Source organism: Haliaeetus leucocephalus, unplaced genomic scaffold (genome assembly GCF_000737465.1).
Source record: "Haliaeetus leucocephalus isolate CR32 unplaced genomic scaffold, Haliaeetus_leucocephalus-4.0 Scaffold286, whole genome shotgun sequence".
NCBI classification, from domain to species: domain Eukaryota; kingdom Metazoa; phylum Chordata; class Aves; order Accipitriformes; family Accipitridae; genus Haliaeetus; species Haliaeetus leucocephalus.
Window position 1 is genome coordinate 99,979 of NW_010972722.1, and position 17,685 is coordinate 117,663.

General features: G+C 40.4%; 1 protein-coding gene across 1 annotated transcript in view; it reads left to right on the top strand.

Annotated features, from left to right (window-relative positions):
* Positions 1-9,225, top strand: part of PCDHAC2 (protocadherin alpha subfamily C, 2) — a 53,237-nt gene extending 44,012 nt beyond the window's left edge. The window contains exon 5 of the mRNA XM_010570082.1: positions 7,286-9,225. Within this exon, the coding sequence (XP_010568384.1) occupies positions 7,286-7,596 (311 nt within the window). The 3' untranslated portion in view covers positions 7,597-9,225. The remainder of the gene's footprint in view (positions 1-7,285) is intronic.
* Positions 9,226-17,685: the final 8,460 nt, after the last annotated feature.

Below are 17,685 nucleotides of genomic sequence, written 5' to 3' on the forward strand. Positions count from 1 at the left end.
TGGACAGTAACCTGAGACTGAACTGGAAGTAACCTCCGTGCCCACCTCCTGCTTTGTATCTGCATGTTGGAGCAGTGGGGGGTTACGGATCTCCCACAACATATGTGCTATAATTACCCTGTTTAATGTTGGTGACTTTAAATCCAAGCAATGGATTAAAGCTACAGGCTCCTTGGTGGGGAGAAGTTTTCGTTTTGTTCATTCCTCCTGCCTCTGAATCATTAGTGCAGAACAGGTCAAACAGATGGAAGGGCAGAGTGAGATTTATTTGGTTTTTCTTTAAGACTCCAAGTTGACACAGTCCTTAGAGATCGTTGGATTTTTTGGGAAACGGATAGTTAAAATGGTTCAACTTTGTTCTGACTGAATCATTTCTCTGTCTTTCAGTTCAGTATCTGTCATTTTATTATGCTGATGATGGATTTTTATTTGCTTTCTTTGTTGTGTTTCTGGTTGAGGGGTTTTTGATTGGTTTGGTTTGGTTTTGTTGGTTTTTTTAAATAAAAAGATTAAATGGGCATTTTAATCCCAAAAAGGCTTAGGGATGATCAGTGAAGCCAGAATGTCCGCAGAGATCCTCCAAATGACACAGAGAGGGTTTTTCAGTGCATGCTGTTTGCATTTGATACGCTCTTTCGGAATCAGTGCAGAATGTCAGACTCCTTATAACAGTGAATATTCATTAAGCCTGCCAGAGGCAGAAGCTGCAGTCAGTACAGCATCAGTGGAGGAGGCAGGGAAAAGAGAAATCAGGTTAATGACTAGCTTTCTCTGCAGTTTGCTTCCTGCTTATTGCCTGATCTCAGTTTTAAATAAATTCATTTAATTAATGTGTTTTGCTACTTTGACCTGCGGATGGAAGGGTCTGTGATTAATGATGGGGTATTCCTAGTCTCACAGTGGCTTTAGTCAGCATGTTCTGGTGTCTAGAAAAAAAGTTGGAAAAAGATTTCCTTGAAACTCAGTAATAATAGATGGTTTGATTGAAAGCTTTTATCTAAATGATCTCCTGAGTCCATGAGCTACCAGATTTTTAAAGACAGGGACAAAGTGGGGAGTGGGGAGGGGTGGAACAGAGTGAAAGCAAGCTGCTGTCTTGGCTCAGCATGTCATGCAGTGAAAAATGTCTCTGCAGGGAGACAGAGCTGCGCAGAAATGCTTTCTTCTTCTCCCCCTTGAGCAGGGGCACATCTGTTCTAACACAAGTTAGCCTTCTTCTGACAAAGGTTCTTTAAGAAAGCAGCAGAGGCATAGGAGGTAGAGACAATGTACATGACACTCAGAATATATGGCCAGCTCGCATTATGGGAAATGAGCACCACCTGTTCCTAGTAAACACCAGATTGGAGCTGTGGGGCTATACAGGGACAGGAAAAAAACCACATGGCCTCCCCAAAAGAGAGAAAAATGTCAGTGAGATAGAAACTGCAGTCTTAGTCCAGACCTGATAGGATATCAATTTGTGGGCTGAGTGATGACATGTTCTGTGAGCAGGCATTTTGCCCCAAATTTAGAAGACATCTCAATTTCAGACTATTTGTACCCATCACTCAGCACTTTGACTTTGTTCCACTTACATATCAGTTCGGATGGTTTTACAGGCTGATGAAAGCCAACCCTTCAATTGACTGAATTTGCAAATGCTGCATCTGAAAAGACAGCACTGTAAATCTCAGTGACAGACCTGTACTTTGGACTTTTGCAGCAGAGTGTCATTCAAGACCTAAACTGTACTGGTGGTATTGCTGTCATAACTAAAATGTGGCCTTTTAAGGGATGGAAATGGTGCAACCTTAACAAGATGGCTGAGCTTTCTCAGGTAGTTCTGAATAGAAGATGCCAATGCCTGCCTAAATGAAAATCCCACAAAGTGATTAGGGATAAGAAAGTGGCCTCATCTTGCAAATAGTTGTAGAGGATTTTTGTGGCTGTCACTGTTAAAGAGATTAGTTTCAAATTTTTTTTTTTTAATACCCTGGCATGGTCATCAGTACAGCGTCCCCCAAACCCTGATGCTGCTTATCTTGCTCCTAAGGGTGGAATTCAGTTCCTTTTGCACTAGCCACCCAAGAGTTAGCTGTGTAGTTTAAATTATCTGTCTGGGCTTTATCTGTAGCTCAAGAAGCAAAGGTAATACAGCTCCAGCAGAGAAAGGAGAGGAGCAAAGAAAATTCAGTACATCTAAAACCAGGCGTTTAAACTAGGTGGATTGAACTGCCTTCTGAGGGTGCTTGTCTCTCTTTATAGACTGTAGCAAGAACTAAATTAGACAGTTTAGATTGGATACCTACTTTTTTTGGTGGCTGAATTTAGAGAAGGGATACCTTACTCTGTGAATGACATCTGAGAAGAAAATTTAGGTGCCTACAGCTAATACATGCTAAATTTCAGGGACCCTGTTCCTTGTAGTAGGTGCCTGGGCTCCCTGCACAGAGCACAGGGAGAGTTAGGTACCGCTGAAAAACCTGTGTGCTGAGATCAGAACTGCCTGGAACATGGGAGCGAGAAGCTCTGTGCTCAGCGAGGTGACACAGCTCACCTGCAACCTGCTCCCTTTCTGGGACCTTGGAGCCTATGACATCCACATGATGCTTTCTATCTGACAATGTGTAGGAAATCGGGTGCTTTCAGAGCAATTAGGACTTGTTGAACAAGTGCCTATTGACTGAGATTTGTATGTTTTTCAAGTCCTGTGAGAGGTAGAAGGCTACAGCCTATGACCTGTAAATGCCTCTGGAAGAGGCAAAAGTAGCTAGGCACTGTACCATACTGCTTCAAGCTTTCAGGTAGGTGATTTTAGGAGGGGGGGGGGTGGGTGTATGTAATTCTGCCTGTGCATTTCAGACAACAGTCACTGGATGGAAAAAGAAGTATTTTAAAAGACAACCTAGAAGTCCTTTCCTCCCAACTAAATATATGATCTACTTGACTGCAGTCTCTGTTGCTCTAGGTTCCATTTAAAGTCTACTGAGACATTTGTATTTTGGTGAGAGTAGGAGGAAATGGAAAGGGTGAAAAGTTCATTTCCCATTTTAGCTTGCAGACACTCAGGCGAAGAAGCATCAGAAGCTGCAGGTGCAGCCTAGATTGTGTGTTCTGCTGCATGCATGCATTTTAAAAATAAATCATTTGGTCACTGAACATGAAGACTGCCGTATTCCTTGAGAATAAAGAGAAGGGGCAGTCTCCAGAGTAATCCATTGAGTTACACTAGGAAATGGCCAGACTCTGCGCTTTTATGTGGGAACTCTGGCAAAACCTCCCTGTGTAGCTGTAGGAGGAAGAGAAGTATAATGTTTTAAATAAAGTGTTATAAGTATAGCTGGTAGATTTGCTTTATTTAGATTCTCCTCTAAGCTTAATATACAACTTTAAAGCATTCAATAAGACCCAGAAAATATGCAAGAGAAGTACAACTAATCCTGTTAAATGTAAAATAGCATCTAAGTGGAAGGTTTTTGTTGTTAAATTCCTGCTGATAAGAAACAGAAGAGATGTTTAAGGAAGCTTTGGAAACTGGGTGGTAAGTGACATTTATCCTTGATCTGAAATGCCTAAACATACAATGTTTTTACTACAGCTGAACTGTGACCTTCCAGCCTGCCAATACAGATAAACACACATGTTATCAGGTAAATCGCGCAGAAGGGAAATTTCCTAAGGAGACTCTTGAAGCCCCACTTGTAGGAAATGATGGCTATTAACTCATTAAGTTCTGTGTGACTCTGTCTTTTTGTATGTGAGCTCTCCACACAGCTGTAAGGATAATTAGTGTCCTTTGGCTTGCTGAGTATTAAGGAGTATTAAAATGCTTAGTTTGTATGGACAACGAACATATTCGGGGGCTGGGAGAAAAACACATAGAAATGCAAGAAAACCCCCTTAGTCTTTAAGTTGACAGAATCCTGATTCCAGGGTAGATGTGATGGGTTTGTTGTGTTTGGATACAGTATGTCAGATGGCTTTGTGATAAATGTTACTGACTTCATCTGGTGAGTGGATTTGTTTAGGCAGAACCAGATTAAAGGCTCAGTATCCTGTTCTGAATTAGATTTCAATAATGCAGACGTGTATGTGCACCCTGTTAGACTGGCAAGAGTTTTCATGCAAGAGATACTGTACCTTAAGGATACCCTCTATTCTTGCAAGTTACTATATTTGTGTGGTAAAATGAATAATATAAAGTCACTGTCATTGTCTTGTGTCCTGTCTTCAGCCTAATATGCTCATATCAAAATGGCATGACCACACACCATATTGTTTCAGCTGTGCTGTGGTGGCACTGCGGTCCATAGACTGTTGTAACCCTGTACGCTTCAAAGCAGGTTTTGGACTATTTACTGCTACAGGGCGTTCCCCAGCCAGAGCAAGGATGGTTCAAAAATGATTTGAGGTCACCTTCAGCTGTTTTTTTCCTGCCAGGAACAGGAAAAGAGCATTGGGTCCATGCCAATGTTGTTTGGAATGAATGTTGCATGGGCTTGTTGGGAAGGAGAAAGGATTTATTTGTCAAATAGGGCTTAATTTATTATGTACAATGTGAAAGCTCACATTTTTGTATTGCTGGAGAAAGACAATTGATTAATAATTTGGAAAAAGGCCAAGACACACAACATTCACCTTTGTAATTTATCGTCTCAAAGAAACAAAAGCGATATAAAAGGTATCTGACCAAAATATTTGATTAAGCAGAAATGAAAGCTGGTTCATATTAATGCATTTAGTATGAAATTGTTACTAGGACATTGTTATTACCAACAACAAACATGTAACAAATCTGAAGTTGATAGTTAAGACTGTAGGAAATTTACAGAAAAGCTACAACTGATAAAATAGAGCAACTTCCACTTTAATAATCACTTCAAAAAAGAGATTTGAGACTAGGGAGGTTAAGGTCACTAAAACAACTTCAGCAGTTCCTGGAAAGAATGTAAAGTCAAATCTTCTTCATCATTAAATACAGTCTTAGGGGGAAAAGAAGTGTACAGGTTCTTCTAATTCTTGGTTAAACATCACATTGTAAAAGCAGTCATACAACCTCCTTCACAAAGATTCCATGTGCCAAACCTATTACACAGATGGTCTCAGAGACAGTTCTGATGTGTCATGTATACACATTTCTTTGGCTCTGTAACATGGATGTACTGTGTAAGTATGAAAAAGCTTTAAAAGGATTCATGCCTTCCAGTGGTGTTTATTTTGCTGCCAGGCAAGAGAAAGACTGTCAAGCAGTGTTCTTTAGCTTTTGAACCAGGAGAGCCTTAGATCAGCACGTATGACACATTTTATTTCACAAAATAGTACGAAAAAATTTACAAATACAAAAAATTGTACAAACAACATTACAGAAGATGAAGAATCATAAAAGAATAAGAAGTATAGGCAATGCTGTTCATTTCATGAAATGGCTGCAAAAGTAAATGCAGTATTCTTCATTACTACTACAAAGGTACAGAGCAGTCAGCTGAGGCTTACTGAATAGCATTTTCTGGTCTGGCAAAATGTTGGAGAACTCCCTTTAGATTGTTTACTTTGTTTTCTCTTCCTGCCCTCTTTCACCAGCAGGAGACCTAGGATTTCTCTGTTTCTTCTTCTTCCTTCTTTCCCCTAGCCTCCTCTTCCAAGGGATATGGAGTCCCTCTCAGCTGGTTTTCCAACCCTTCCTTGTAGTAATGCAGATCCTACCTCCTTCTTTACCCCAAACATCTTTACCTATTCAACTGGACAGCTCTGGTGCAGAATACATGATGCTGAGGCTTAATCAGATCGATGGTATTGGCATTGTTTGTGTGGTATTGCAAAAATTTGTGTGTGGGTAGGTGTGTTAGAAGTGTGACAGGTCCTGTGTGTGCACTTTCAGAGTGTAGATAAGAACATTTTCATCAGATTCGAGGGTTTTAGCATCAATGCATGAGCATTGACCTTTCCCCTGATCACAATCCTTTAAACACTTAAAAGGAGACACTAAAATGTATGTACTGTTCCTATTAAAAATTGGGAGTTTTGTAAATTACAAAGAATTTTCAAAGTTTAAGAAAAAAGAAACCAGCCAAGTTTTAAGACTTTCTCTCATAGAAGAACCTTATTTGTGTTGCATTCATTATGCTAGAAAATTGTCCTTGTCAGGGTAACATACATAAACATTTCAATCTGATGAGCTCAATCTTGTCAAAATCATGGAAATAAAATTAAAAGTTGCTTCATACTGCAAGCCTAAAGCCGGGGACAGAACTTGACTTAATATTTGCCTGTATAAAATATTGTGATCTACCATTCTACCATATCAATTCAAAGAACCAAGAGCTAGTCACCAGTCTGGTGTTTCTCAGCCTTTATGTTGTGATATTACAATAGAAAAAAGAAACATAATAGTGAGGACTTTCCCGGTTTGAGAACTCCCTGCAGTATTATTTACTTCTGAACCATTCTTGACAGCTTACCACAAATTTGGCACCAGCCCTTTCTGATTTCCCATTTTGCTTATAAGTTCATAGTTTAGAAAAACTTTACAACTGTCTTATGAGAGTCACCCCATTTCCTGGCAAAAGGGAACAGGTTGTTAGACCCTCGCCTTGAAGAAGACTATGAATATTTCTGAGACCAGATTCTGCACCCTGATTGAAGGAGTCCTGTGGTATCTCTACCCAGGCAATTCAGTTCACACCTGTTCTTGCTCTAGGGCAGTGTCTGCTGATCAGCCACATTGCACACATACATACATACATACATACATGCTAGTTGGTTCTCAGGTTCCTCTTTGGAATGCACCAACTCATTCCCTCCATGAGGAATCCTGGACACAGTTGACAGGATGGTTTGCTAAGATAACCAGCAAGGATGTGCAAACTGCAAGGCTGACTCCCCCCGCCCCGGACACTTCTCTAACCTTATCCCAAAAGACTTGACACCCTCAAACATACTCTTGTGCTATGCAATACACATGCTTGTGTTTCATGCTATAAAACACTACAGTGGGCTGCATCACAGCAATGTGTTATTCCATGCACTTTAAATTCAAAAGAAAAATAGAGAATAACTGTATTTTAAGGCACAACATGGGATCCAGAGCATGTTGGGCCCAGCAGTATGTGGAGTGAGTCAGTGCATCCTAGCATTGAGCAGGCTGGAGAAGAACCAGTCGGTAACACCCAGATGAGCAGCCAGGCAACCAAGAGTCAACATAGAGTGAGACTAAAGCCATAGCTTTCAAATAGGAAGCTGATATTCACTGAGTGCTTGTATTTAATGATGCTTTAAGCTTTTCTTGCTATTTTGACTTTTTCAGAACCTGAGGCGGGAGAGGTGTCCCCCCCAGTGGGAGCTGGTGTGAACAGCAACAGCTGGACCTTTAAATTTGGACCGGGCAATCCCAAACAAGGTGGTCCTGGTGAGTTGCCAGACAAATTCATTATCCCAGGATCTCCTGCAATCATCTCCATCCGGCAGGAGCCACCAAACAGCCAAATTGACAAAAGTGACTTCATAACCTTTGGCAAGAAGGAAGAGACCAAGAAAAAGAAGAAAAAGAAGAAGGGAAACAAGACTCAGGAGAAAAAAGAAAAGGGCAACAGCACCACTGAGAACAGTGACCAGTGAGGGGTTTATACTGAAAGAACCCACTTAGCCAGTTTTTGTAATAATGGCAGATTTCTCCTATGTAGCAACTCCCAACTTCTTCCTACTGTTAACAAATTTCCTGTATGTACAGACTTGAGAAAATCAGCAGGAAATTCACAGTGTCTGTCTAAATTGCTTAACAGGTTTTGTCTTAAAAGCTTTATTAAGTCTGGTGTTAACTCTTTTTCTCCACTCTGGCTTGTTTTCAGAATCTAAAAAGCAGACACAAGTTTCCTTTCTCCTACGCCGAAAAGGAGAATCTTCACAGTACAGCCAGTGAGAGGTTGGACTCTGCACTGTGGTTCCTGTGCTCCTGTCTTGATGACACTTACAGGACAGGTTTAAAAGTTTTAATATTGTGCACCCTCTATCTGATTGGAAATATTTGTGTGCAGATGTCAGCTAGGTGATATGAGATCAGATAATAAAATGCAAGAAGAGCTGGTAAATATGCAACAGAGGAAACACCTAATGAACACAAATGTTCAAAGATGTTCAGGCTGGGGAGGAAATGTCTGAAAGGAGATGACCAGACTTTTCAAATCTTGAGAAGTCACTGTGTGGAAATACTGAGTCCTATACATGACGTATTGTACACACTCCTGCAAATAAAAACCTCACATTTACAGCTCTTTAAGATACCATAAATTTTATCTCTTACCAAGCAAGCCATTGGGAAAATTGACCCTTAAAGCCCTGCATTACCCTGGCAAGGCTAGCCCTCAGAGTGTAAGAAGGGCTGGGCTGACATCCCAGGAATGTAACTGTGATGCTCTGTGTCCCTGTTTCCACTCTGACATTATTTTGCACATTATGTCTCTGAAAAGGTCAGAGTTTTTCCATGACACTTATGCAAAAGAGAGAAAAAAAAGAAACGTTAACTATGCTATTTGTTATTTGAGATATTTATTTATAAAGAAATATAGCTGTAAATGTTAAAGAAATATGATGCCCTTTAACCCAAACAGAAGTCAATCTAGAGCCATTATGACTTACAATTGCTGCTATTAAAGTGCTTTAGAAAAATTGCCTGAAACATCTGTATTATATCGGCCACTTGCCAATAACAGCTTTATTCTGTCGGGTGATTTGGGGGCTGCCTTTTGCATGTATTAATAAATACAAGAATATCTTCTCTCTCTTTTTTTTTTTTTTTTTTTGCATTAATCTGCACTTTGAATACACCTTTGCAAACAAACTGTTCTAATATGAAGAAGCAGAAGCAAACTCCTCACACAAATGGATTTACTAACCTGCTAGCTCTGTGCAGTACCTTCGTGTTACCTCCCACGCACCCTTTTTTGATTTTAGTTTTACTTTTCTATGAGATTATGAATTTCTGACCCTACTAACACTCACTATGTAAAATTCAAGTACTGTATGTATGCTGTATGCTCTTATAAGAATCCTGAAATATTTATTCTGTGCTTGTGTATGTGAATGTCAATGCAACTATTATTAGAGTGGACTTTAAGCTTTACCGTTGAATGTAAATTCATTATTTCTTTTTGTACACTTGTGAAAAAGTGGAGTAGTGTTAATTTTTAAAGCCACTGTTGATTATCAGTTTTTTTGTGTATGAAACACAAGTAAAATATCTTTCTTAAATCAAGCCATGCATGCATTTTGGGATTTATTGGTAAGAATCTGTGAAGCTAAAGCTCTGTGAATTACTGAACCTAAGGGTATAAACGGAGTATTGAATGTGGTTGAGGATGTTGCTATAAAAGCAATACATGTATTTTTAAACAGAATATAGCTGATGAGGGACTTCCAAGGGGTTTTCTACATTATAGTACATTCACAGAATAAAGCTCAAGTGTCGTCTTAATTGGAACTGTGTAAGAAACTACATAGCTCTAAAATATCTAACGGGCCCTTTAATCTTGGATCAAAGAGAACAGCTGGATTTCTTGAGACATGTCCTGGATGTTTTGAGTTTCCAAACTGCTGACAGTTCAGAATAAGACAATTTCTATTCATTTTTAAGAACCTGCAGCAAGTCTTAAAACATCACAGAAGGTAAAGCTCTAATAAAAGAATTCATATCTCGAAGCATAAACCACCAATGGCCTCATGTGGTCTCTTTAGAGTTTTCTTTTGCTACCAGTCTTGTTTTACTGGCAATGTAAAAGATGCTACTTGAGGAAGAGAATTCTTGATTCAGTTTTAAAGGCTAGCCAAGAGGAAAAAAACTTCAGATTTGGAGAGGGATCTGTTCCTTTATGCAAGTGTGTTATGCCAGTACATCCAGACTTACTTTTGTATTTGGTGACTAATCCAACAATTCCCAATATGTTCATAAACTGGAGTTACAGTGGTAACTTAAACACACAGAAGGATACTGTTGGTTTGTACTCATCATAAAGTAGTTCTCCTCAGTGCCTCTGGCAAAAATCCAGCACAAAGATTTAATTCTTACAGGAATCTTTAACATTTGATTATTGTTAGATTTTAATTGAATTATTTTTTTTCTTTTGAGTGCTTGCATTTTCCTCTATACAGGCCAATCTGGTTCATTCACTTTTCATCAGTGGTCATACACAGCTAGTTTTCCAAGGTTTGCTTTTATCAGAATGAACCAAAAGCAGTATGTCTCTGATTTGCCTGTTTTAACACAAAATTTGCCAATGCTGGCTTTGTTGCAGGGGCTTACTGCAGGAGAACTGTATGCCTGCATGACTTGGTAGACAAAAGCAGAATATCTGAAAATAAGCATTCCAGTATGGAGATCTGATAGAACAGAGAAAAAAACTCTCAGAGGAGAGGAGAGGAGATGCTGTTGCTGAAATTATTTAAGAAGAAGCTGGATTGCACTAGTAGAATATACATGACACAGATTCACTGTGTTTTCGGAAGGTTGAATCAGGCACCTCACCAGATTTTAAAAAGATTTTTCCATATTTGAACCCCCTAGTACAACTGGAATGCTGAGATATTTTAAGTGAAATTCGGCTATTTCAAAACTAGTATACAAATTATACCACTGACATCCTTGATTTTGGATGTCCAGGAGGAGGCGAAACCCTCAGCATGAAGTATTTTTGGAGGACTGGGGGGGCAGGAGGGCAGAATTTATAGATTCTACCACAGTTTGGGGGGTTACTGTTTATATACCACACAATGGGAACTGAGAATCAGGGGTGGGCAAGATCAACAAGAATCAAGAAACAAAAGATTCTTTTATCCTCTTGCTGACAATGAAATGGGCAAGACAAAATACACTGCAGAACTTATTAACAAGGAAATTACAGTTTGGGGGCTTTTTACCACTTGAACAATTTATTTCTCTCAGAATCCATATATTTTCTGTGAGCATATTGTCTTTGGAAGTCTGGGTTTTATGCATACAAGATCAGTGGCCAAAACTATTGAGCTTTTATAACAATTAAGCCTGAGTTATGGTGTATATTAATTACATCCTGTCATTAAAAACCCCTCATTTTACATTAGGCTTCTAAGATTTATTCTTGTGCAGTTTCTTTCTGCTCCGTATTTGGGTCATTGTACATCACAGGAGGGGATCCAGTTTTCCAATGATCTTACATAAGGGGAAGAACATAGAACCCAAAATGCATTCCCCAAATTTCATATATGAAACTCCCTTACGGAATTAATTGCAGCCATCTTTGATGTCTTTTAGGATCATCTGTCATTTCCTCTTCTTCAGTCATTTGATGTGTTTCAAGAACCGCTTCCATTTTTGGAAAAAGCTGTTATACTGTTAATTGACTTTCTCCCCAGGAGAAATGTGAGTAAGCTACCTTTATAGAACAGTGCTTATTAGTACATGATACAGTGACTAAAGTTTCTATAGGATACATAATTCACGTTGGCTGGTCAAAAAACTTCGACCTGCCCATTCTGGGGCTTGACAGTCTCAAGGTTCAAATAAGCAGCATTTCCTTGAGGAAACCTTATTTTATTAGCTCCCTAATCCATATGTAACATATTTAGGTACAAAATGAGTCAAAGAATCTTCCTGTTTCATGCCACTAAACACTTCAGTTAGAGCTTTCTGTGTTTCTAAACCCACTTGTTCTCAAACTGTAATTACATTCTTAAAATGTAAAGTCATTTACTGCCTTTCTTTTACACAATTTGCCTCACATTTTAATCCAGGTGATAGCCAAGTTCGTTTCAACAACTGGTTAAAATAAATCATGTACGATCTTCCTTCCCTATCCTGTTCTCCTAGCAGCAGTTTTGTGGATCTCATATAAGACAAGTATTAAGGAAGGAGCTGAGCTGTTATCCTCATTTGAGTCCTAAAGAATGAATAGGTCGCTCAGTTTTGCTGTTATTTAATTGTTTGGAAACTACTGGCCATTCCTTGACACAGACACTTTTTAAAGATAGTGCCAAAAGTGCCATGTTCTGTTAAGGCTCCTGTAAATATGCAGAAGTAACACCTTGATCAAAAGTTTCACTTTCGTGAGTAAGTGTACATTGAAGACTTTGGTTTCTTCCTTCACATATCTCTGAGGGAGAAATGAGTGAACAGCTGAACAACATTTTGATATCAGGACACATAGTTGAATCTGCATAAAGGAAATATATGCTCTGGAAAGTATTGGACAGGCTGAAGACGCCAAGAAATGTAATAAGAAAATGCGTATGCGAAGAACTTGGTATGGTGGCTGGTATATATTAGGCACTATATGATGCTCACACATGCCTGAGTGGTTGGCTTTGCACAGTGCTCACACAGTTGGACATACCAAGAGCGCATAGAATACTTGTAATGAAATAAATGCTTTATCACATTTTAATGACCTTGTGCAGCTTAAACCAGCATGCTAGAAAATCAATATTGCTAGCATATAAGTTAATTTTCCACTAGCTCTTGGTATGGGGATGCTCTACTCTCCTGACTTCTGGCTCCTCTCTGGGGCCTCCATCCATCACTAGAGGATCTAGTGATACTGCTCTCCATTTGCAGATAGGTATGTGTGTACATATATATATATGCGCAAGCATTTATATAGATATATATAAAAATCTGGGACCTGGTTATGTTGTTATACAGAATACTGCAACACCTACTGTCAGTGGTAATACTGCTTAGGTAAAGCCTATTATGCAACTCTATCTGATTTTTCAAGGTGATGCTATTATGGTGCCATTATGCACCTACTTCTGGAATATGTGTTGTTCAGGTGCCTTTGGCTGGCTTAGAGAACTAATTAAAGGAATCCTTTGGCATGAAGTACAACAGAATTGCTTCTGCCACGTGGTGAGAAAAGCATATCTTACACTGCGCTGTGGATTCCCTTTCATATCCCAGGACTGCCTCCATGCAATCACTCTGACATAAGTTTTAACATCAAAAGATGACAGAGATGTAGTGAAGTAAACATCTCTCAGAAGCCACACAGCTTGGCAAATATTAAAAATGTTTGCCTGCCAGTGGCACCCAGAGCTAGGTAAGTGTTGTCTGAAAAAGACAGCGAGTAACTCATCCACATTTAAGAACTGATGTCTACAGCATATTACAAGACAGACATGCTAGGCTTGAAAACTAGATTTTTTTTAAAACCAGGACCCTGACAAAGAGTTGGAGGCTGGCCTTCATACCAAGTAGAGCAGCCATAAGTCTGTTGTCACTCCCACCACTCAACTCACTTGTCCCTCAACATAATGACCTCCATTGTGGTGGAGAGGAGTGGGACATGTCATGAAGAGATAATCGCATGTATGCTGTCAGGTGGGTAAGGTTATGCTACAGGCATATACATACAGGCAATAAGGCACATAGACCAGGTGTTGGATGCACCTATGGTGCTTTGTGTTAGGTGAAAGGTGAAAGCCCATGTTGCCAGTGTGCTGTTCCAGCAGGAGCAATATCTGAATCTCCTACCAAATGCGAGACCTTGAAGGGCTGCCCTATGGGCCCAGCAGTGGGTATTGTGTCAGTGCTGGGGCATTACACATGATTTCAGGCTTCAGCACTGAGATGAGATAACATTAGAGCTGGCCCTGGCAACCCTGTTCCAGCTCCTTCAGTGATATTTTATGGAAGGTTCAAGTGTCTCAGCACCCCTTGAGCAGCACTGAGGAGAATTAGAAAGTCCTTGCCTGTTAATTACAGGAATGGTGCCACACAAGAAGCCTGACAAGACATTATCGTTATTACAACACATCAATCACAGCCACCCTAGACTTTTAATCCAGCAATAGTTTTCCTGTTAGATAAATCCTTCAGCTTTTCTGGGACTCAAATTCCATTCAGTGCAGCCTCAGTGGGAAAAATGTGTGTGATTCTGCAGGAAGCTAGACTGAAATGTGTGGAGATGTAATTCTATGTCCTAACTAAGCCCATACTGTATCATAGCCTTCCTTTAGGAAGACATATATCAGTCCCTACCTTGAAGAACTTCCTTCTCTCAGTGTTTAAAGAATCCTACCTGAAGTGTCTCTACCTGTGAAACAGTGTGCTAACCAGTTACAAACCAAATCAGTTCTGTACACTAGGACTTAAGGCTTTTCAGACATCACCACTCCTACCCCCAGATTATCTACACTGTCAAAGCCATTACTGACTGGTGTCTAACTTCATCTTCATCACCTATGGTGCAAACAGCCTTAGGCTCAGTGAGGACCCAAGACCTCATTCCCATAGGCTGGCCCAGGAGGCTCAGGCCCTGCCTAGAGCAGTTACACCAACCTGGCCCTTCCCAGATGCTGTGAAATCCAGCTGCAGGCAGCTTCAGCTGGCACCAGGGCTGAACTTGCTCTCAGCTCCCTACCCTGCAGTGTGGAAATTACCTGGGGTGCATGTTAGATAAGGGACAAGCTTAACACCATGAAATTCTGCTTGTCTTAGGTGCCTAAAAGGGGATTATGCAACATTTAGGTACTAACATTGGAGAAAGTGATCCACAAAGCTCCTGATGGGTGTTCACCTGATAAAGAGGTGTGTAAATTGTGTTAGACCTGTAGATTCATGAAGTTCTTTGTAAGACTGAATTTAAGCTGCCACCAAGCATCACAAAAGCTACCTTGATCTTTCCAAAGCCACATGTAACAATCTCTTGTTAATCTACTTCACTGCAGTTGCAATATAAATGCAATCCTGAAGATAAGCTGCATCTTACCCTGAAGGGTGACTGCACTGAGAACTGGCAGGTGCAGGTACCTCCCTCTGTTCTTAGAGAGTAAATAGCACAAAAAAGTGAAATCAGTTTTATTTTATCCACAGGCTGCCTTCACACACGCACGGGGACGTCTCAGCTGGCCACATAGGGTCAGATTCTGGCCAGCAGCATAAGCAAGGAGATATTTATTAGCCAGAAAGTAGTGGGAGTGTTATGTGGGTGAATTTTTCCACAACATTAGAAGATACCAGAGATTCAAAGTGTGACAGGTCAACCCAGGGCAGTAAATGTACTTACTTTCAGTCAGCGGGAGGGACTATTCTGCCTATAGATCTTGCTAATGGCCCCCTGGGTCAAGCAAGCTTTCATAAATGGACAGCCCATATCATCTGCAAAGCTGTCAAATATGCTGTTTGGCTGATGGTAGGAACTGTTGACCTGTGAGTTACATTGCTCCGGTTGTTTGTACCTAAGAAAAAATTAAAATTCCTGTCAAGTATCTTTGCTTAGGCCCTTATTGTGCACTGCTGGGCTCCCCCTGTGAACCTGGCAAGCCATGTGGGTGTGGGCATTCATTAGTATGCACACAGACTAATGCAAAGCAACCTGGAAGTAACAGGATATTGCAGTGCTATAATGCCAAAACCTCCACAACCTGATCAATGTTGATGGTGCAGTTAGTTCTGCATTGATTAATTTACAAAGTGAAACTCCTACAGCAAGTGAGTTTTGCATCTAAGCGCTCACTGCCACAGTGCCTACCAGAATCGTGCGGCTGTATAAAATAATAAATAGGTCACAGGCAAACCACAGGTGTGAGCATGTGCAGCCCAAATGGTACACTATGCAATGAACACTTACAAGATGGCTGCACACCCTGCAGGGTAGACTCTGGCAAATTTTTGTTACGCTAAGTTTTGTCCCTCACCAACAGACTAAAACTCTTAACCCCAGAGGCTCTTGTCCATGCTTCCTGACCTCACTCTGCAAGGTGATGTGTATGCTCCACCATATATAACTATATTGTTGACTGTAGGTGCCAGTGGGCTTTGGGCTGCTGGTACCTGCTCTGCGTAGAGGCATAAGGCTGGCTACAAAATCCATACATGCTGCTAACCAGTGGTGGGATTATGGTGGCAAACGGGCCAGCTGCCCTGATGCTCACCCACTCACATGGCAAACAGTGATTTGTTTGAGCCCATCCTGAAAACTCTCAAGGTCTTTTCATGTCTCTGCAGCTGGGTGAGGTCAGGGCTGTCATTACTCTCCTCTGATAAGGTAGCTCATCCAGAAGTCCTATGTCCTCTTTTAAATGCATGGGGGAGATTATGCCTTTCTGTATTTTCTACATACTGTCAAAACAAAAAAAAAGGATTTGGTGATAAAAACTGTGTACTACTTCCTCCTGCCCTAGTCCAGCTCCCCTAGACTCCTCCAAGAACTCTTTTTTGAAATGTAGAACTGTGCAAGTTCAGCAAGACTGAATTTATGCCCACATCCAGACACACCTTCAAAATGAAGAGACTGTCCAAACGCTTCCTGTATAAGCCTATCATGTCAGCTTCTCTTCCGCTCTCCCACCCACCCACCAGTCCCAAGCTCTGTTTCAGAAGACTGTTTAAAACATTTTGAAAAGCCATGCACCTTCCTTCCTGGCAACTGATGGCTCACAGCTTTTTAGCCATTTGTAAAGTTGAGTGGCCAAGGGCTGACACAGACCAAGGTGGCAAACATCCCCAGCCTCCATCAACCAGCATCCCAATCCTTCCCTGGCATGCGTGACCGGCACTTATATATCCAGGGACAATCCCAGCTGACATGCAGAGCATCAGCTCCCAGCGGAACTGGTTCTCCAACTAGTCCAAAGCCCTTTTCAATACACAGCTGTTATGGATATGATTCCTCTTGTCAGACACATGACCTACATTCTTGATCATACAATGTAATGCCTTTGGACATGGTAAAGTATATATGACTCGGTTGCTCTCAACCTTCAAAACCAGTTCAGGTTAGTCTGTATAATTGATCTAAGTGTCTCATTTTCTATTCTAACAGTATGTGCCATTTGCATGTTTTTCCTTAAACAATTTTATATCCTCTTCTACATTATTAATTTAGCAGCATTTGGTGAAGAAATCCCCTGGAGATGCACAGAAGATGCCAAGAGAAGGATTTACACTTAGTTGCTGTATTCTGTTGTAAGACATTTAGTAGCCAGTTTACTGCTTTATTATATATGATCACTGTTGTGTAAAACTAAGGCACACAAATGGATTTTTTTAGCAGTATTGTCTATAAATCAGGCCCATGAGCCATTAAAAAATTGTATTGCATTTATTTGACAAGACCCATTTTTCATAAAACTGTAGTTTTATTCTTTACTGTTTGCATATCATACCAGTCTTTCCTTAATTTTTCCTGGCTCAAATTTCAGGCCTTTTCCCCTATAATTTTCTAGCTCTTGCCATTTGGCCTCTTTCACCAGTTTCTCTCCAGAGTTCCAAGAGGTGTTAAAATAATCAATCACTGAAGGGACCTGAGCCAATTCTTGTATCGTTCTTGAACAAAGGTATCTATCTCACCTGCCATCAGCTCCAGGTTCACTTACACATGCAAAAATGTAAACGGATGCTCACTTATTACACTTTGTAGTATTTTATCTGTTTTGACTGTTATCACGGCAGAGGTTTACTTTATTCTTAGCATTGTAGAGCAACAATTTCAGGTGAAGCTTCTGGCCCAATACTTTAATAAAATAACAATTGCTAGTGAAAAGCCATGCACATTAGAAACCTGTCTAGAAATATTCTCATTTCTTACAATCATTTTTGGTAGATACTTATCTACCAATTTCTCATCCCCTTCAAGGCTCTGTAGAATGAAGCTCTCACAGCTTCTCAGGGCTTGTTTCTTATCTCCTATCTTCTCATAGTTATCTTTATATTGACAGTGGGGTGTACTGTAGCTAGGG